At 44.0% G+C, this 22,703-nt stretch overlaps 1 protein-coding gene across 1 annotated transcript in view; it reads right to left on the reverse strand.

Moving 5' to 3' along the window:
• Window positions 1–3,816, reverse strand: part of LOC147725107 (uncharacterized) — a 352,179-nt gene extending 348,363 nt beyond the window's left edge. The window contains exon 1 of the mRNA XM_086918171.1: window positions 3,451–3,816. Coding sequence (XP_086774297.1) covers window positions 3,451–3,702 — 252 coding nt within the window. The 5' untranslated portion in view covers window positions 3,703–3,816. The remainder of the gene's footprint in view (window positions 1–3,450) is intronic.
• Window positions 3,817–22,703: the final 18,887 nt, after the last annotated feature.

Below are 22,703 nucleotides of genomic sequence, written 5' to 3' on the forward strand. Positions count from 1 at the left end.
TCGGCTTGGATAGCAATTAATGGCACCCTCTCTGACCCATTTCGCCTCTACCAAGGTACCAGACAGGGCTGCCCACTCTCTCCGGCTCTCTTCCTTTTGGCCCTTGAACCCCTTCTAACTGACATCAAAAAGAATGAAGATATTCAGGGAGTCTCCTTTGGAGCTACTCAGATAAAATTGGCAGCGTATGCTGATGATATATTAATTGCAACAGAAAACCCGACCAAATCAATCGAGGGTCTCATGACCTCAATCAGCAAGTACTCGTACCTATCAGGATACAAGTTAAACAAAGACAAGTCCGAGGTTAAACCACTAAACATCTTTACCACCAAAGAAGTTCTTGGTACCTCAGGTCTAGCTTGGCAAACAGGAGCTATAAAATATCTAGGAATAGAGTTTACCGACAAATTAATGAGCACCATCACACACAACGAAACGTTGACATTAACAAAAGTTAAAATAATCCTTGACGGCTGGTCCCCACGATTTATTACTTGGTGGGGAAGGATTGAAGCTATAAAAATGATGATATCACCGCTCATCAACTACCTGAGCACTATGCTGCCCCTCACATTCTCAAAAGATTTCCTTTTCAAACTTGATAAATTAATTTCCTCCTTCCTTTGGCAACGGAAAAAAGCCAGAATTTGCATAAAAAACTAAGGCTGGATAAATCCCTAGGAGGCGTCAATCTAGCCGACTTTAAGCTCTATCAAACCGCGTTCTTAGCTAGAGAAGGGGCTTTTTGGCTCACTCCACACCCAGACTACACCCCAGTGTGGCTGTTGGTGGAAAAATCCATTCTGCGTGGCCTTCCCCCTTCCACCATCCTCACTACCAAACCACAACCCACTGTTTCCTCAGGTACCATCTTCAGAAACACGAAGGCTGCCCTTCTTCATGTAAGCAAATTTTTACCGCACCAATTTTGTAAATCAAGATGGGAATCACTGTGGAACAACACCAGACTGCTATACAAAGGGAAACCAATGAATAATCCTACCTGGATAGAGATGGGTATACACTTCCCTCATCAGCTGTTTGATGGTCCGTTGCCACTCACTTTCAACGACCTACAAAACAAGTTTCAACTCCAGAACATAGACTTCTATTACTTCTTACACATCAAAGTGGCCCTCTCCAAAACAGACTTATCCAACATCACCCCCTCCCTTCCTGGCTACCTACACACGATTAATAGACTGGGTCATCAGGTGTCCAGAATATACAAACTGATCCGCCCACAGTCCACAAAGCTGACAACATCCACACAGTCCTTCTGGGACTCATACTCTTCCACACCAACCTCGGAAGCAGAGTGGCCAGAATATGGGAATCTACCTCACGACACAAAATCAGCCCTACATTATCCCAATCTAAATTCTGGCTTCTCCACAAAGCTTTTTGGACTCCTAGGAGACTCTTCCTGCACAACATCAAGGAAGATGACTCCTGCTGGAACTGCATGGCAGAGGGTGGGGACCTTGAACATCTAATATTCAAATGCCCCTGTGTATCTGACTACTGGGATAGAATCTTCGAATTTATCACCAAAGTGCTGCATGTCTCACTCCCGAGGGAATTTGCAACCTTAATCATGGGTTTCACCAAAGCTGTTAACCTCAATGAAAATGATAAAGCCCTACTTGACTTACTTTTGACAGCAGCGGTCAAACTCATACTGAATAACTGGAAGGACACTGGCAAAGCTTCTTTCCCCCACTGGCTCAACTGGGTCTCGAACCTCAGAGGAGCCGATAATATTGCGCTGGCCGCTACACCTTGGCGCCCCCCCTATAGGAACCTATGGTCCTCGCTGGACGCTCATTTCAACCTATTTAAACCACCATGATTACCTGATGTACATATGCACCATGCACATATACACCCTGCCCATAGTTCGGGTTGCCTACCTGCCCAGGCGACTAACCTCATTGACTTATATGGCTATCTTGCTCCACCTATGATTGTAACCTTGCAAATGTACTGATGCAATGCCTGTGCTTTACATTTTATTATTTGTTTAAATTGATTATTGTTTTTCTTATCTTATCTTAATTTAATTTACCCCTCCTTTGTTCCCGTTATACTTGCATACTTGCTCTTGTTGATACCGGAACCATGCATGATTTATGCTCATGTCTGTAATGCTTGCTCATCTCTCTCAATAAAGAATTTTGTGAAATAAAAAAAAAAAAAAAAAGAAAATACAAAAACATAGGTAAAAATGGGGTATCTCCCAGTAAAATTCCAAAACGGTGGTAAAAAAAATAGATTTTCCTAATCACGTATGCCTGTTCCTGGGAGCTGGAAAGATGGTAATCTGAGCACCACAAAAATTGTGCTGAATTAATTTGCAGGGAAAAAAACATACGCTTTTGTCTGAAGTACTTCTTGTCCTTTTTTCTCCCCAAAAACTAAGGGGTATATTTACAAGCCCCTATCGCCACAGGAACTTCACTTTTTATAACGTTCCTATGGCAATATGGGCTTTGCCTTATTTACAAGGCAGTGTTAAGTCACTTTATGTGGCTTAACGCTGCCTTGTAAATAAATCCCCTGTTCAGACTATAACTAGCGTGCAAGGGGGGGACAATGGGTGTTGTTGGGTGTTTCACCGCAACACCCATTGATTTTGATGCTGCCCCATATTTACTGGGGCAGCAACAAAATTAAGACCTGGGAAAACCTGGTCTTAAACAGGAACATTAGAAGAAATGTTTCATTTCTCCTCGTTTTTCTTTGCTGTTTGTATGTGTGCTACGTTGTGCTTATGATTATGAATCTCATGATTGCTTATGTACAGGAAGTGGTCTCTTTGCAACTTTTATGTGTACTGCATTAATCAGCACACATAGAAGTTTCACAACACCATTTAAAGATTGTTCATGTGCAGAAAGGGACATCTTATTGCACATAAACAATCTTCCCCTGCAATGCAAACACCCTTGCACTATGGTTCAAGGGTGTCTTCGTTGGTGCTAGGCAGCGACAATTAGTGCCAGCGCATGGGAAAACACAGAGGTGCACCATATTCTTGTAAATATGGTACAGCCCTGCGTTTTTAAAGTCACGGATCGCGGCGTTAGCCTACTTAGCTTAATGACACGCTTCGCAACTTTACTAGTAAATACGCACCCACATTTTGCTGTATTTTGCCTAATTTCTCAGTCACCTCCAAGGGAATGCATGAACCCTGGGCACCTCTAGAATCCCCAGGATCTTGAAAACAAGGACACAAATTTGGCGAGTGTGGAGAAAAAGTTATGGAGGCCTAAGCGCAAAGTACCCTAAAAAGCCCAAAAAAGGCTTAGCACTGGGGGAAGTGGAGAAGAACTAGCAGTGACAGGATTTAGCAAGTGTGCAAACATAAAACAACTTTATGTGTATATGTGAAGCACACAGACCCCATAAGGTTATTTTGGCGCTGACTCCAGCCCCTCCTACCTTGTACTTCTCCTCTGCTTCCTTAATGGGGGTCACACGGTGCTCTTTGTGTGCCCGGGACTCTCTACAGACCAAACACAGGAGTTCACCGTCATCTTCACAGAAGAGCTGCAGCCTCTCCCCGTGCGCCGTACACCGTCTTCTTGGCACTAACTGCCGTTCCATTACCATCTCCACTATGTCTGCTAATTTCTTATTCTGTTTCTTTTCCTTTTCTGGGTCAACACGCTGCTTGCAATCCGGGGAGGCCATCTCCAAGACCTCTTTCTTCTCAAAGCAGGAGAGACAGAAGTTGTGTCCACAGTCCAGGGTCACGGGGTGAGTGTAGAGCTCCCTGCTGATGGAGCAGGTGGCTTCTATCTGGAGGCTGGCCCTGTGGTCTGGAGTGAGTTCTGCCGAGCTTAACTCATTTATATCTCCCTGAATCCTGCTCAGTGTGGTGAACTGCGCACGCCTGGAATGTAGTAGAGCCGGATTACCTGCAGGCAGCACCTGTAGGTGATCACTACTGGCAGAGCGAGCACAGCAGATGAACTGTTCTGGGCCCAGCCCCTCCGGTTCTGGACAAAGAGGCTCGGCCCTATGTCTGGTACAGTGTTACCGGGCCCAGCCTCTGGCTGGGGTAAGTGGTATTGGCCCCGCTGCAAACACTTAAGGTTGTGTATTCCTTCCTAAGAAGCACACTTAGAATGTATTTCTGCTGTGCTGGTCGATGCTCTCAGTTGTGAGTCCAGCGCCTTCCTAGCAAGACTTCCAGGCACTTAGACAGCAGCTTCAAGAGGCCAGACAGAAATCTAATGGAGTTCGGTTTATATAGGTTGGCCAGCCCTGTACCCTGGCCTAGTTTCTGTGGGCAGATGAGCGCTGTGCCCTGGCAGGACTGTAAAGTGCACTGTACCCTGGCAGGCATGTAAGGAGAACAGTATCTAGTGATAAGTAGGCACTGTGCCCTAACAGCTGTGTAAGGGGACAGTTTCTGAGAAAAGGTGGGCACTGTGCACTGGCAGGCTTGAGAGGGACATATTCTGTAGATAGATAGGCACGGTGCCTTGGCACGCAAGCAAGAGTTGCATTGACTCCAGGCAGGTGAACACTGTGCCCTTGCAGGCGTGTCAAAGGGCAGTTTCTTGTGTAAGTGAGCACTGCCCTAGAAGGCATGTAAGTGTTGCAGTTTTGTAAGGCAGGGAAACACTGTGCACTATCAGGCGCATAAAGGGGCAATTTCTGGGGCTAGGAGAGCACTGTACCCTATCAGGCATCTAAGGGGTAGTTTCTGGGGATCGGTGATCACTATTCCCTATCAGGCATGTAAGTAGGCCAGTTGCTGGCCAAAGGTAGGCACTGTGCCCTTGCAAGTGTGTAAAGATGCAGCTTTTGAGTACCTGAGAGCTGTGCCCTAGCAGGCATGTAAAAGTGTACTTTCTGGTGATAGATAGGCAATGTGTCCTAGCAGGTGCTTAAGGGGGCAGTTTTGGAACCAGGTGAGCACTGTGCCCTAGCAGGCAAGTTAGAGACAGGTTCTGGTGATAGGTAGGCACTGTGCTGAAGCAGGCATGTAAGGGTTGCCGTTTCTTGAGGCAGGTGAACACTATGGGCCACATGCATCAGTCTTAGGGATTGCAATTACTAAATTGCGATTTTTAAGAATCACAATTTATGAATCGCAATTCCTTATGCATGTAGGGATCGTAAAAAAAATTGTGATTCCTACACATTCCTTATTTGCGACTCACAAATTGTGAATCGCAAATAAGAAATGGCTTCCCAATCATTCCTATGGGCCTAGAGGCCCATAGGAATCATTAGGAATTGCATGCGCAATTTGTGTGTACCAAATAGGTACTTGCAAATTGCGCATGCATTTTCAAGGGTGCAAGGGTTCCAAAGGGACACCCTGATGCACCACTGAAAGTGCAATTAAAAAACATGTTGCAAACACCCTAGCTCCAAAGGCATGTGTGTGTGCAACATAGAACTTTGAAAAATGCACTTTTGTGCATTTTTCAAAGTTTTCGCAAATTACCATGCACTTTAAGTTGATGGTAATTTTTTTTTTGTTGCATTGCATTAGGGGAATGGCTATTTGTGATTCCCTGAATGCAATCGTGATATAAGTAATCGCAAATTTTGCGTTTACTTAAATAGCGATTTTTGCATTTGGGAAGATGCAGCCCAAATACCGACATTTCAATGACAAAGGGGCAGATACTGTGAATCTCACTTTTTGCGGCCGCAAAAAACAATGATGTAATGTGCCCCTATGTCCTATCAGGAATGTAAAGGGGCAGTTTCTGGGGATAAGTATGCACGCTGCCCTCGCAGGCATGTAGGCAGGATAGTGCCTGATCATAGGGAGGCTCTGTGGTCTTGCAGATTTTTAAAGAAGCAGTTTTGGGTAACATGTGGGCACTGAGCCCAAACAGGTGTATAAAGGAACAGTTCCTGGTATTAGATAAACCATGTGTCCTAACATGTGAGTAAGGTACAGTCTATGATGCTAAGTGGGCGCTGTGCTTGTAAGGGATGCTCTTTTTTGAGGCAGTTGAAAACTGAGCCCTAGAAGGTGTCTAAAGGGGCAGTTTCTGCATATAGGTGTGCACCGTGCCCTAGCAGGCTTGTAAGGAGAAACTTGTTGATGCCATGTGTGCCCCCGATCTTGGCATGGAGTTGGTTTCTGCAGGAAGTTGGGACCCCAGGAACCAGGTCTCACACCCAGAATCCTGCATGATCCTGCTCAATGTCTAAAGGGTGTAAAACATTTGTAGGGGATGAGATCCCTCCAGTGGCTGTGGATCAAAAACTGTACTTTACTCAAAGTTGTGTGCCTGACCTTCACCAGTCTCAGCTGTGCACCGCATCTTTATCTTCCGCTGAAGAATAACAGAGATCACTAGGATCTGCCAGCCAGGGCCATACATTTGTGCCCTAAGTGGGATGTGTATGCCCAGACGCAGGTCCCTTGCTCACTGTGCCAATGGATTCTAGCTAGCCTGGCTGATGAGGGGTAATACGCTGGAATGTCTGGACCAGAAACAAGCATCCCAGGATGCTTGTTGCTGGTCCATTGAGGACCCGGCTTGGCAAATTGGGATGGACTGTTCCCATGAAGAACAGAGTTAAGACTGATTTGCATATGGCTGGGTCTAAACTGGGGTGACATAGTGAGTAAAAGAACAATGTATTGAACCCAGATCTCTTGACTGGGGGTGAATCTATGAATAATTCAGCATTCCATCCATCATTTGTTTGCGTAACAGCCAGGGCAATAAAAGCTTCTCCTGCACTGGGTGGGAGGTCGGGGTCTGTGAGAGTCCCCTAGATGTAGAATATTCTTCCAATGGATACGAACAATAAAACAACTCTCATAAGAAAGAACATCAATCCTACCTCCTCTCTAGTTAGCAGGTCCCACCAGCATTTCATTTACTCCTTGACTTCGTCCTTGGAGATCCTTTCGTTTGTAGAGTGTTCTAAATAAATATGTAAATAAGTAAATACCTGATATCTCAACTCTGCCTGGTGAAGACTAGGGTGAGACACTTCTTACCGGGTCTTCAACGCCAAATTGCTCTATACAAGCATGAGGCCTCCCTTGCAATTTCCTTCCACACAGATGCCAGGAACAAGGCACTACATGGGACCTGATTTATGTGTTTTGTTAGTCCTAATTTATAGAAATGTATAAGCTATGGCAACCCATAGGTGACCGGTCCATGACAAGCAGATGGCACCTTACTCAATGCCTCACAGATCCTACTAACGCTTAAGGTGTCCAACATGAATCCATTTAAGTTGAAAAGTGGAGACTGACTTCCCACTCCTCAAGAATTCTCTCCTTCAGGAGAGAACACCCAGTGTCCCATAGACACTCTTCTGAGTGCCTTGAAGCTTGCCTTTAACATTCACCATCATATAAGCGATCTCGGACAGACATACTTCTAGGTGTCTAGAAACCTCTCTTTAGCATTGCACCCTCTTATAAGAGAACTCAGACACGTTTCCCATGATTCAAGTCTGTCTCTAGGTGCGCTTTCTGTTGGCTTCCAGGAACATTGCTAGGTGTCTAATATCCTGTCTAATAATATTGCACCCTCAGCTAGGAGCACTATAAGCTGGCCTTAAATTGGGTTGTTGGTTGACTAGGGTGTGAGACTTGGTCAAGCAACAGCCAAAATCACTAGCACGGTTAACCATCAAACAGTCACTAAACCAACCAGTGTTTAACACTCTGGTAGCTTGGCACAAAAAGTGGTCAAGCTTAACTTGAGGCAATGTGTAAAGTATGTATGCAGCCCACAAACAGTAATAAAGTTCTAAAGTGAAAGCACAAGTAAAATCCCAAACCTATTTAGAGAATAGAGAAAATTTAAATAAATGATTTGACATCAAAGAAGAAAAATCCAATAACTTGAACTGGGGTAATAATTTTTAAAGTTTAAGGTGCAAAATAGTACCTTGGGTGGATCAATGGGCAGGTTAGTTTCAGTCTATTCCTAGTTCGTTCCCAGAGCAGTTTTGGGAAATTGGCTATCTAGACACATTTCGCTCCAAAACCAAAGGTCCAGGAGTGGATGGAGACCTCTTGGTGAATCAGAACTCACTCAGGCTGGGTCCAGGTGTGGGTCGAAGCTGTTATATTTCTGTGGCACTGAATAGAAGGCCAGAAAACTAGCTCTTGGAGTCACTTCTGAAAGTCCTGGGTGCAGGTGAATATGCAGAGCTCAGCAACAGGGCAGATCTCTGGGGGCTCAAGGCACGCTCCAGACAGATGTTCTGCAAGGTAAAACAACAGATTGGTTGAGTGCCCAGCAGGTCACAGCATCAGGCAGCCCTCTGAGTAACCTTCTGCAGGTCTAGTAGTGAACTGAAGAGTACGCCTAAGAGCATATTTGTATTCCCTTGTGCCCTGCTCCTAGATGGTAGGAGAAGGTTCTTTGAAATTCCAGAAGTTTCCTGCCTTCCCTGCCCAGACTCCTAGCTGGCTGCACTGATAATATATGGTTGCTAAGCATATTGTGCGGTGGTAGAGCATAGCCTATTCAGGTGCAAGTGGGGCTGTGCTCCGCCCCCCCCCATCCTGCCAGTAGAAAGGCCATTCAGGTTCTGCTATTCCGACTATTGTGTGACTGCCTGTGGTGAATACACAAAGACTCAATGGTCAGTTACAACCATTCATGTGACCTTAGGCAGGCTGCAGGAACAGAGGCTTAATGGAGGGAAAATACCAACTTTCTAAAAGTGACATTTTTAAACTTATAATGGTAAATTTTCCCATTAAATAGAGCTTCTCCTTACAAGTCCATAGGTACCAAACATGCAATATCTACTTCCTCTCATTTGGTAAATACTGCTTTTTAAATGTAATGAGAAATCCCCAATGTTATCCAATGGGAGGGGTAGGCCTTAAAGTAGTTAACAACAAATTTGGGAGTTATTCACGACATGTAAAACTTTAAATTACCTGTCATAGCTTTTAATTACACAGCACCCTATCCTATGGGTTACCAGGCCCTACGTTATGTGTGAGTTACATTTAATACAAGTGAACTTTAAGACCTAGCAAGGGGGTTTAATTGTCAAGTCAACATGGCAGTTAGGCATGGCATTCAGGATGTAATGGCAGGCATAGGATACGTCTTGAAGAGCTATTTAAGTTGGAGACACAATAAGTGCTGCAGGCCCATAGAATTTAATTTACAGGCCGTGGGTATATGGTATACCACCTTACAAGGTACTTACATGTAAATTAAATATGTACTTCAGGTATATGCCAATCAAACCATGTTTAGGCAAGTGAACACAACACATTAGCACTGGTCAGCAGTACACTGTACAGAGTCCTAAGAACCATAAAAGATGGAGGCAACCAGGCAAAATGTTTGAGAGAAGACTCCCTAAGGCTGACAGGTCTAAAAGTTAGGGCACAGAAGCTTGTCTTTTACTCTTGTTCCCAGTCCTTGTAGTCATTACATTTCTTATACATTTGTGAACCAGGCCCTTAGACTTCAGGTCTAAACTTAGACTTCAGGTCCATATTTACCTTTGTGAATCAGCCCCTCAGGGTGGGCTAGATTGGTTCCATGGATCTAACCATATTCAGCTCAAGTTCCTCTTGTTGAGGTGGGGGTAGATTGACTCTTGTGGTTGGGACCATGTTGGAACCCAGATCTCATTGCTGAGCTTTATGGGTGGGTGCCATGGATAGTAGAATGACTGGGGTCCAGACTCTCATGCTGCGGGTAAGGTGAGGTGGGCTGGTCTCATGGACAGTGCAATGTCTAGGGCCTGGTACCTCTTGCTGAGGGTAAGGGGAGATGGGTTGTTAATGGGTGGTACAATATCTGACGCCTGGTCCCTCTTGCTGAGGGTAGTGTGAGGTGGGCTGGTCTCATGGTTAGCAAAACATCTGGGAGCAACTCTCCTTCCTGGAAGTAGTGAGGTGGATTGGTCTTGTGGGTAGTACATTATCTGAGAGCCTGTCCAACTTGCTAATGGTATGTAGAGATGGGATGGTCCAGTGTATAGTATAATGTCGGGACTCAGGCCCAAATCTGGGACTCAGTTCCCATATATGTGGTCTGGTCCCCCTTTAAGATGGTAGGGTGAGGTGGGTTGGTCCCATGGATAGTACAATGTTGGGAGCCCATTCCTCCCTGCTGAGGGTAACAAGAGGTGTGTTGGTCAGGTGGATGTTGCAATGGCAAAGAGGCTAATTCCTCTCAAATGACCTCAGACCAACCACTTAGGCAGGTTGCTATTATCAGTTTCCAGTGTTGACGCCACAAATAAAATTATTTTACATATAAACAAAGATTCTATTATAAAGAAATATCCTAATTTCTAGTTTCTGACAGGGCATAGGGGTATTTGAAAACTAGGTTTCCCAAGGCATGTTTGGAGTAACATCATCAGGACGTCAAGCCCTACCTTTCAAGCCAGGATATCCAATGACATGTGCACATAACTCCAGTTACAGAATGCATGTGTATGCGCAAGCGATGGGGACACCGCCAAGTATGATGGCTGCTTCTTCATTTTTCAGGTTCTACTGGTTTAGTTATTAGTTCTGTCCTCCAGGAACTATACATAGGTGAATATACTGGTGAAGCTCTTTGAAGACGTAAGTTTTTCATTTTTCCTTTTCTTTAGGATTAATTAGTTGTTCTCCTCCTGACTGCACATATTCCTTCTTAAGGCCGCAGAATAGCATTCTGGCACAACTAAGGTTAAAAAAATTGTTGCAAGTGTAGGGACAGTACCTTAGATTAAATCATGATGCTGAGAACAACCACAACCACAATTCCCTACAATATACTCGTTTTCAGAATTACAACTGGCAGGCATGCACTTGTTCTAAAAACCTGTTTTCTAAAGGTAAATATTCAAAGGTTTTACTATGATCTCAAGGGTGTGACTACAGGTGCTGCCACACTTCAGAGTAGACCATGATGAAAAACACTGCCCACAGTAGGGTATGTTTGAATAGATGAACGTGTACATGGCATTTGTCTCCTCACAGTTTCACCGAATCATATGTGATGTTTCATGGTTGGTTTGTAGTAATGCACTAAGAACCATGTGTGCCAATAGCATCATTGCACTAAAAATAAGGCTTTGATGTTAACATTGAAATAAAATCCTTAATTTTCCATATTTGTCTCTAGGTGTATACAATACAGCAGGTAAAACTAAGTCTCACTTGCATGGGTGTGTTTTGTAGAATGATATTGGGATCCCCCATTAGCCCTGACAAATGCTCTTGACCTCCTTGAAGGGAACAAGTTGGGCAAAAACATGTTGGCAAGCTAGTGGATGTAAGGTCCATAGTGCATATAACATCTCCTCTCTTTATTTAATCATATCTAGGGTACCTATCAATAAAGTAAAATACTACAAGCTTCCCCTAAGGTATTTTATATTGGAATCTCTGAGCTAATCAGGAAAATACTTCTATCAAGAACTCCCTCATAAAGTGAGGTTCAGACCTGCATACCTGGTAGTACCATCTTACTGGGGTGGGATGAGGAAGCCAATGATGAAGCATGTCACATATTGTGGGTGAGTCTTCATCATCCAGAAAAACTGACTTCAGGTTAAGGGCTTAGGTCATTATAGATGGGACATATTTGCCCCTAGCTTGCACCACGTATATTTTCAAGTATTCCCAGTTCCCAGCATCCATATTAGTAACTTGTGGTAAAAGGCCATGTACCCTGCATCCTTATCAATAAGTCCTAGTAAAATACCAGGCACTTGCCAGTTATAATATGTAAGCAATCCATGCACCCTGTGATAACAAATAGGTGAGTCAGGCATCCATTGTCCTTCCCATTCATAATTGATAAGTATGCTAGACACCCTGTGTTGTTCCCAAATATAACAGGTAAGCATGCCATGCAAGTTGTGTATTTCCTAATGATAACAGGTATGTAGGACCCTCAGCAACAAGCTCACAGCCATCAGCAACACATCCATCACCACCAGACAAGTGGGAGCACGCTGAAATTAAAACCCTCCACCGACCCCAACAAGCTAAAAAATTACCAGCTCATCTCCCTGCTCCCGATTCCCTCCAAAGTACTCAGAAAGGCTATTAACTGGCAACTCATAGAATACCTTGAGAACTACGACCTTCTGGACGTATCTGCGTTAACCGCAACAGCAATACCGCCCTCATTATGGCCACTGACGACAACAGAACTCTCCAAGACTGGGGAGAAGCAGCTGCCTTGATCTTCCCCAACCTTCTGTGACTTTCACACTTTGTCCCATCACACCTTGATCGGAATCCAGGAGGATGCCCTTAAATGGATCACATTTGTCCTCTATCTAGGGACCGTCATAGAGATTCCACCTTCCACCATTCACCTCTGAACCCAAGAACATCATATGCGGCAACTCTCAAGGCTCATCTCTCAGCCCTACCCTGTTAAATGTCTACATGAGCCCCTGGCGAACATCGTGGCAAACCACATACTCAACATCATCTCCTACGCAGATGACAACCAGCTCATCCTCTCTGTAGCAGAAGACTAACAATAAGGACCAACTTTCACCTGTGTATGACCAGCGTCACCAACTGGATGCAAAACAACTGTCTCAAGCTCAACACAGACACAACTGAATTACTGATCTTCTGGAACAATACCTCCCTGTACAATGACAGCTAGTGGCCTGCTGCACTGCGAGTCGCTCCCAACTACACAGACCCAGGACCAGACCCTGTCGGGGTTCAAAACTCATTTACCTTTTTTCTGTCTAAATAAGTGAACATTAAGTCACTATCAGGTTAACCTTTTTCTATGTATTTTTGCGACCAAGCCCTTTGAATCTTTAGGGATTTTTTTAACACAATCTCGTTCAGACGCCACCAACACTACTCCGCGCTCCAGCCAGTTTACCTGTGCCCTGAACCCCGCAACTAGGAGACATCATAGAGAGCAGCGTTTTGTGCAAAGTTTAGGATACGGACCCTTTTGGCTCCAGTTGTCCATGGTTACTAGTAACCTGGTTTCCATCTCGCATTGCTTTGCATAGTGTTATCGTGTTGTAACCATCTACACCCTCCAGAATACTTCCCCTGAGGATGGGACCTGTGAGTCCCGAAATGCATTGGGCTTTGGGCTTTGTGAAATCTAGGGGCCAGTTGAAAGCTATTCACCGACTGAGATGGGAATTATAACACATAGAAACATTGTATTGGAAAATTGCTTTGTACAATACTAAACCGAACCCCAAAAATCCAAAACTTGCCACACCCCTCACCACTGTGTCCGTGCTGCAAGGACCGGGGAAGGAGACCAGGGCGAGACCAGCAGCGGGAGCAGCAGGAGCAGAGTCCCCCCCGCCACCGCCTCTCACCACCAGAGCGGCCGCCGAGTGGGGGGACTTCAACCCCCAGGAGCCTTAGCGGGGGCGCTCCCTGTGACGCGCAACAGGAGCCTGGAGGCACATAAGACACCAACACCCCCTCCGCGATGCGGGACGCGCGCGGGCGTGTGCAGGGCTAAGCCCGGGCAAAGGGCGGGCCCTCTACGGCCCTCAGCGGCAGGAAGCGACAGGGACAGGTCCAGGAACGCTGCCGGACAGACGAAAAAAGCCCCAACATCCAAGTAAGATACTGTTGCCCTTGATATAGTTCCTAGATTTAATTTTGAAGTGGTAGTCTCCTGGGTATATTGGCAGGATGCCGAAAAAAGGCGTTGTTACCACAACTAACACTATGGAAAATTATTTGGTCCAAACTGTGCAAAAAATAAACATACAAAGGAGAGAATCTCTGGGGCTGAGCCAATCTCCAGGCTTACGATGCCTGAGCCCTACTATACTTCCTCTCACTGATGACATTACACCCCCGGAGACTGATTCCGATGACCTTCCTAGCCTCCCTACTAATCAGGGCAAGAGCGATTTACCTGTGAATGTAGTGCCTGCCCCCGAGGTACTTATTGCGGACCCTGAGAATGATATGGATACTGACACTGAACAGGAGGTACAGGTGTGTATTTCTGATGAAGAACAGTCCACCTCAGACCACGCCCTTCGGCCAGAACGCTCATGTGTAAAAAAACAGCCAAAGCGGGGAGGGCTGCGGTCTGGGACAAGGAGGCAGAGGGCAATTACCCCAAAGGCAAAACTAAAGGACAATGGAGAGGGGAAAGTAAAATACAACTTCTGATGATGATTTGTTTTTAAAAATTGCTGAGTTGATTGAATGCAAAATCAAACCTATCATTAAACCTCTAGTAGCTAAAAAAGACAAACTACAAATTGAGGTTAAAAAGCTGGGAGGACAGCAGAATAAGGTAGTGGGGGGGGGTTGAAAATATTACCACGTTGGTTCCTAACTTTGGCAACAATACTGGAGGGAATGCTGCTGGGGAGGAAACAGATGAACTGCTGCACACTAACCCCCAGTGCAGTTACCGGTAACGAATGCTAATCAGATAGTTGGTAAAGGTGATGGTTTACGAATAATCCACTTCTTTGTCAAATAAGGCATTACAATGGCTCACAAACAATATGAAGTTAGCTCCGGGGGGGGGGGGGCAGCAACTGGCTCGGGAGATCAAGACTGCAAAAAGGGTTCCCTGGCTAGGAAATCGTCCCAAAAAATTCAAAGGGGATTGTGTGGCAGTGAGTTTTTCACATCCAGGCGTTCTGCCAAACATCCTTACTAACTTACTCCCGCCCCAACGTAGACAGGGTACCGTCGTCCCATTAACTCTAAAATTTTTCTATGGAGAACAACAGAACGTTACCTACCCTAGGATCCCCGCACCCGGGTGGGATAACAATTGGGATATGAATAACAGATTGGGCCAAGACCGAAGCTGTAATACAGCAAATCATCCAGCTCATCCAGTTCATCAAAATCCTTTTGCACAACCTCTTTTGTTGTCTAATCGTTATACTCCTTTATCCTTTTTGGACCAAAATGATTGACTTTCGCCCAAACAAAATAGTCATGAAGGGAATTATGTACCTGTACTTAGTATACTTACTTGGAACATCGCCGGAATTAAGGCAAAAGTAGGAAACCCGGCATGGTCAGATTTTATCTGTAAGTTCGACATTATTGCATTACAAGAAACCTGGGACAAAAAAAATAGTTTTTCATTGGATGGCTATAGTCACTTTTGTATCCCAGCAGTGTCCAGTGTTGCAGGAAGAGCCAAGGGAGGCCTGTTAAGTCTTTTTAAACTAGACATAAAAGGTCGCCTGAAGAAATGCGATTCGGGCTCTGATCACTGTCTAATTATTGAACTTTCTTCAGCAGAACATCCCAATATTTTATTTATAAATTTTTATAATGCCAACGCATCTGACTGTACTTTGAAAAGTCTAGATAGATTGGATCAGTTTTTGTCAGTCCACAGTGAAAATGTAAATTCTTTTGAAATCATTTTTTTGGGGGATTTCAATATCCACCCTTGTATATTAATGTGCGTTTGCGATGAAGAAGAATCCCTTCCTAACTGCTCGCCAATCTACCTTGAACATAATAAACAGGGGGAATGTTTAGAAAACTTTTTAGCAAGATGGAACTTATATGAGTCTGGGTGTGGGGAGGGGGGGTTAGGGTCCCTACTTTCAAGGGAACAGACAATGGCTCTATTATTGATTATATATTCATTTCATTGTGTTTATTAGGTAAGGTTTTAATGTATAAAACTGTGGTTTCTGTTTTTAGCGATCATAATCCTGTCTCCTTGGATTTAGTAATTACTGATCTTATAGGGCGAAAAGATGGTCCTCGCGACAACAGGTTAGCACTTAAAGTCAAAGACCAGGGTCGCAGATTGAAATGGGATAGCATAATTCCAGAATCCTTTGTACAAGAGGTACTCTCCGACGCTGAGGACGAGGTTGGTGTGTGTTTATCTAGTGAGGCTCACAATAGGGAAGTGGTACTTGCCTTTGGTAGCATCTGCAGCAAGATTAATCAAAGACTGCTTGCTGGTCCAAAAATGAAGACATTGCCCATCAAAAGATGGTTTGATAACAGATGCTCAAAAGCACACTGTGCGCTGTTAAGTGCTTTGAAGGCTGTCCCAAAAGTCCCTGCACTTATCACTTCTTGTAGAGCCCGGTATAAAAAAGCCATAGCAGATAGGAAAAAAGAGATCAAAGATGAAGCTTGGTCCCAGCTATTAGATCCAGCGATATTGGAAAATAGTGGAGAATTTTGGAAGATTGTTAACCAACCTTTATTTACAGGAGAGGAGAATTCTCCCCTTGAAACTAATATACCTAATGAAGGTTGGATAAAACATTTTAGTGATATTTATTCTGACCACAGTAGTGGAGGTCCCGGGGGTCCGGTTGGCAGCATAGCCAATGGAAACCAATTGAAATTTGAGGTAACAGAAGTTTTACAAGCAATAGATTGTACTCTGAAGAAAAAGGCGCCAGGACCTGATGGTGTTCCTGCTGACGCCTTTAAATGTTTCCCTAATTTTTGGTCTCGACTACTCTGTAGGGTCTTCAATGCCTTAAGCCATGATAACATACCAGAGTCATGGAAAACTTAAATAATTATCCCTGTGTTTAAAATGGGAAATAGGCAGGATCCTGCATGTTATAGACCAATCTCATTGATTGATTCATCAGTTAAAATATTAGGAAGAGTCATATTAGCAAAATTAAATGAGTGGGCAACTGAAAAAAGTATTCTGACCAATGTGCAATATGGTTTTAGACCCAAAAGAAGCACTCAGGACCAATGTCTCAATCTGCATTTGTTGATAGAGAAATACACCAAGGCCAAGGCGGGGTCCATGTACCTCGGTTTCATGGACCTCTCCTCTGCTTTTGATCTGGTTAACAGATCAAAGCTTTGGTTCATATTGCTAGAAATGGGCTTGGACAGGACCATAGTTAACTTACTGGCTGACTTGCACTCGGGCCTTACAGCTAAAATTAGAGTTACCACGGGTGGAAGGTGTACGGAGGTCTTTGCTTCAGAAAAAGGGGTCAGACAGGGGTTCATTCTTGCACCCCTACTGTTCACATTATATGTGAATGCTTTGGAACCCGCCCTGAGGGATGTGACCCTCGATATTCCGCGTGCAGGGGAGCAGGGGATCCCTGTTCTCCTTTACGCGGATGACGCAGTACTTCTCGCACGTACCGGGGTGGGGCTCCAACGCCTTCTGGACCCCTTTGAAACCTCTATGGGCTCACTTGATCTCAAAATAAATGCGAAGAAGTCCCAAATCATGCTTATGGGCAGCGCAGCAAGGAAAAACTGTCATAAAACCTTTTTTTGCGGACAGGAGAAGCTTGCTCGAGTAGCTTCCTTCCCTTATCTACGGATCACATTCGATGAAAAGGGTAATTGGGGACCCCAGTTAAAGAACAGAGTAACCTCGTTAGTAAGAACATCTTCAGCTCTCCAGGGATTCTCTAAGAAACTGGGGGCAAGGCCAATTGCAGCCATAATGAAAATTTATAAGGCTAAATGTATTTCAGTGGCATCTTATGGCAGCTCAATTTGGGGTTATAGGGGACTAGACTCCCTACAGATCATGGAAAATACATTCTTCAGATCTGTTCTTGGTGTCCCACAATCAACTCCGTCCTACACTGTACACTTGGAACTTGGGGAAGGCTACATCACAGACTTGATAAAAACAGCACCTTTAGTAGCATGGCTGAGGATGTGGCTTAACAAAGAAATCCCTTTAAATCACACTATCATGAAAGACTGTCTGTTTGGACAAAGTTAACAACATTAAGTGGTTGACTTACATTAAGGAAAACTTTTCCAAGTTGGGGAGGCCAGAGTTATACTCTGCAACAGAGTCTATAACACCCAAAGATATTGCACTCACAAAGTGTGCAATGAGAGAGCTCTTATCCCTGGAGAGAGAAGAGAGTGAGTTGAAAAAACCAAGTGTTAGGGTCAGTCTAATATTATCTATACCTGACGGCCCAGAAAACTACTTGAACATGGTGACCCACCCTTATCACAGGTTTATCTTAACTCGTTTTCGTTTTAACCTGATACATTTTAATCTTGGTTTTTATCCTGTATGGAGTACTCCAGAAAAGGCGTTACCATGTTCCTGTGATCATTTCTCCGAACAAAATACTATGCACCTAGTGATGTTCTGTAGCCATTACGTAGAGGCAAGGAGGAAGTTCCTTGTGCCCATTCTTAAGGAGGTTGGATTTACTCAAGTTAAACCTGCTCTTATTTATTTACAGCTTCTGCAGACTCCTAGGATTATGTTCCATGTGGCTAGTTTCCTAGTGAGTGCTATTAGGAGCAGGAATATTAGATTAAAAAAATATGGTAACCCCCCTTTAGTAGCATAAACCGAGCATTATAAAAGGCACTTTGTAATTATAATAGGACTTGTAACAGGGACATATCTGGTTACAGATATGTCTTATTCTGGGGCTTTTAGTATCTCGCACTCTGCACTTTATATATGATATGATATGTGATATGCTGTATGATTTTTATCCTTTTTGTATCTCAACCGTTTTTAATGTATGTATTTATTGTATATGTATTTTAAATAATCTGCACTTTGCCATTGTCTTTATATGATATTAAGTTATCGCAATAAAGTATTTTGACTGACTGACTGACTTTAGGGATACACGCGCTTTGGGTTACCCTGCTAGTTCTCATGTTAGCATTTCTAGCTATTGCCTTTCTGTCATTCCTTTACTCATATGACACCACTTATGGCTGTGGCTATTGCATGTTCTCATTACTGGGCCTTCCTCTGATGGCCCCTCTTTTTGATGTACACACCATTAGCATTACATTATCCCTATGGACAGGCCGATGCAGTGCAGTTGCCTGTATGTTTAGTTCTTATTATAATTATACCACATGAGAGCCTGCAATTCTCATATGAAGGGCCATCTCTAATTTCCTTATTACAAGTGACTTGTGTCATCATTAGTCATCTGTATACATTGCAAAGCCACTCACTTGTATTAACAGCTGAGTTCAGACATGACTAGCAGCAAGCAAGGGTGAAAGGCCGGTCAGGGACCATAAGTACAGCTGAGATTTAAACAAGGAAAATAGGAACTGGTTGTCCTTCATCTGATATGTTTGGCTAAAATGAAAAATGTTAAACAAACAGTTCTGGCAACATGTTTGTATTTTTTTGTGCTGTTGATTATTCCAGGACAGATACAATCTCTCCATTATTCAACACAGTAAATGTGACGAACAAGGAACCTATCCCAATATTTATTGGCAAAAATGACTAACTGCCACTTGATTATTTTAATTTAGCATTTTTGTCTGCTATGAACATTAAAGACACTAAGGATTTACGTGACTTGTGTGGAAGGTGATGGTGTTACCGTTTATTATAAGAAATAAAATATCCTCTGCTGTACATTATAATGATATCGCAAGTCACCTCTGGCTTCCATGAGCTCGTGAAGTAACTCCTCCTTGACCTGCAATGTCCTTACAATGTACAGAAGACATCACTTAATCCCATATAAAACGTATACATTGATTTACACATAACCTCATTAAGCAACTCAACCCGACAAGCACCAGGCCCCATAACATGATAACTGCATCATGGATAGTGATCAAAACATTTTCATCATGGGCTAAAAATAAAAAGAACACCCTTTTAACCAAAAAAACTAAAGTGTAGCCTGCTATAGATATGGGTAAACACGTTAGCACTCCATATTGTAGTAGTACAAATGTTACTATAGAAATGCTAAATTATCCATTACTAATACCTGCAAACAATATGTGGCCAACTCCAGGTACTATGAAATGACCTAATTACTTATTCATGTTCTTCATTATTCCAAGTCCAATCTTCCTCACCTCAGTCCTTGCACAGTCAGATAAACTGCCTTGTGGCAGGCACTCTGTACATCTATTGAATGGAGGAAAATAGTCCTATACCTTTACATAGTGAGAGAAACTGATCTATCCAGTGTAGGTTTGCTGACTTCACCAACAAATGTGGCTTCAGCCACAGGGGGCACCAAACATCTATGCATAGTTCATATGTGTGCGTGACAGCGGGGTGTGAACTTTAAAACAAACTGAAAGAGAAACCTTCTCTGCCCAGAGGTGGCCATTCTTAGCATTCTTATCATATCATAAGATAACAATGGAAAGTGAGTCTGGTGACAAGGTTGGTTAGTGCCTTAGGGCACAGTGACACGGCAATGACACCTCAGGCACTGTTCAGCGTCTTTAGGTACATGAGAAATGAGGAAGGCTGCAACGCCTGGACTGCCAACAATGTCACAGAACTGGGTCCTCCAGCTTCCCCAACATATACACTGTTCAGGAGGCACAAATCGTAATCACACGTCAATCAAGAAAAGACAAGAATCTTTTCCTGATGGTGAGAAACACTGTGGAGCTGATAACAGACCAAAGGGCAGATTCATCAAGAATTTGCACTGTCACTAAATGGTGCAAAGAGCTAAAGGCTCATTGGAAAAGGGTTTAAAAGGTGACCTTATGTTAGCACAGGAGTGGAGTGGAGAAGTGTGGCACAGTGGTTAGAGCGGCAGACCCTGATGCAGAGGTCTAGCCCAGGACCAGGGTTCAATTCCCTGCCTCGGCGGGTCTTGGGCTTAAAAAATTCCACGGACCTGATAATTCTCGCCTCGGTGCCTATTCTAATCATAGAGTCCCACTCTGAGCCTCTAGGCAACAGCTTGCTTAATCTCCACAAAGCCCCCCACAACGCTAAGGATGCCTGGCCTTCACCCTGGGGGTGCTCAGGAGTGGACGCCTCACAGGAAAAGCCAGGATGGGTTCCACAGCGGTATTCGTACAAGTGCCTTGAGACCCTTGCGGGTGAGTAGTGCGCTATACAAGTATCAATCTACATATTTTTTTATTTTTTTTTACATTTACAGGTAGCACTTTGAGGTGCTTTGCAGCAAGAGGGTGTCACATTGGTGTTATAGATAAAGCATCAATTCAATTGTAACAACAAGAGATCTACAAAGATTGCCAGATTTCCTTTTATCTTACAAATGTAACGCCTCCTGCAGGCTAGAAGAAAGTCAGAGAAATGTTTTTATTTTCCAAACATTTCACACATTAAGGCCTAGATTTCCTTAGACACAACAAATGAAACACTAAGCCATATTTGGTGTTTTCTATTGTAAATATTAAATACCTCTCTCGCACTCAATCCGTGGTGACCCCCCCCCACTTGGACTGCTAATGTTATCCACAGGACAGTGGCTAACTTAGCAAATCCATCTGGGGAATTTATTTGGTTGATACCTTCATTTAAGCTTCGTAAAGTGGGACAGGGTTACAGCTGGTACTTACATTGCTGACATTTTGTTTACTTGGATGACAATGTTTGAATCAATTTGTTCCTCAAATATTAATTTACCATGAATATTAATGCCAAGATACATTTGGCAAAACAGGAATTAATACATGGTTCCATAGATTTCATCATTGACAGTAGCACATTTATATATTTAATGCCTGAGGAGAAATAGAATGAACTATCTCCATTACCACACGTGATGCCATTGAAAACCAAAGAGTGCACTTGGGCTGCATTGATACTCTTTAAAGGTAAAGGTTCATTTGCAGTGCCTGTGAGGCACAATAACATACAAGTGAAAACACCCAATAACATGCTTCAAGGTACGGCATCCAGTGCCTGGTTACTGAGCTTCAGCACAGCTGCTAGTATGGGACTGATATCAGTGAACTACAATATGGATGCTCATCATGAAACTGTAAGTCATTTCCCTTCGTTATGTCATTGATTAGGAAAGCTTAAGCCCACAAAAGTACAATTGCATTTTAATGAGGATCTATGTATGACCTGTTGCTCAAAGACACAGGAGAATTGAATTCAGTCACAAGAAGCTGGAGCCCAAATCATTAGTTAAGCATGGTATCATTGACTATCCTACTGATCCAATGCCCTGGTGTACTCCCCTAGTGGAAATGCCCAAAATGAACAGTAAAGGAGCTGTACGCATCTGGGTGAAAGTACATCAAGCAAACAAGGCAATTGAACGAGAATGACGTCCAGGTCCACACATTGCTGAGTGCAAAGTTCTTCCATCCACTTTATTTCAATAAGGTTTACCATCAGTTGGTACTCAAAGAGAATTGTAGATACATTTTAATCTTTTCTAAACATACTAGTCTGTTTCGATACCAAAGACTAAGGGGGTCATTTCAATCCGCCCACCACCGTACGGGCACCTGGGATAGCCCACCTGCAACACAGCGGTCCTGCACATCAGATTATGATGCGACCGCGACTGAAGCAGTCACATTGTGCATGGTTAACGTTGTGGCTGGTGCTACTGGCTGCAGCACCCATTGCAATGCTGAACATGCATGTCGTGCTTTTCAGTGCACTGTGTGACAGGCACCTCCTGGTGCCTGCCACTTAGTGCAGTGAATGTAGGGGGGACATACCCCCACAGTGCACCACACCCCCATCACAAGGAGGGATTGCAACAGTCTGCCGAAAGCAATCACTGCCAGCCTTTCAATGGCGGTTTACTCACCATGGAAAAGTTTGCCGTGGCCAGCATCGTAATCCGGCAGACCGTGCCTGCTAGGCAATGCCACCATTTTTTGCCATCTAGACGGTCCGCCAGGTAATCGGAATGATTGCCTGTAGCGGATTCATGGAGGGTGGTCTTTGCGCCCACCAGGGTAGCGGTACGATTCTCCCGCCCATCCTAATTTGGCGGGCGGAGAATCGTCATCCAATGGCAGAGGGCCTGCCACCACACGG

Source organism: Lissotriton vulgaris, chromosome 4_1, assembly GCF_964263255.1.
Source record: "Lissotriton vulgaris chromosome 4_1, aLisVul1.2, whole genome shotgun sequence".
NCBI classification, from domain to species: domain Eukaryota; kingdom Metazoa; phylum Chordata; class Amphibia; order Caudata; family Salamandridae; genus Lissotriton; species Lissotriton vulgaris.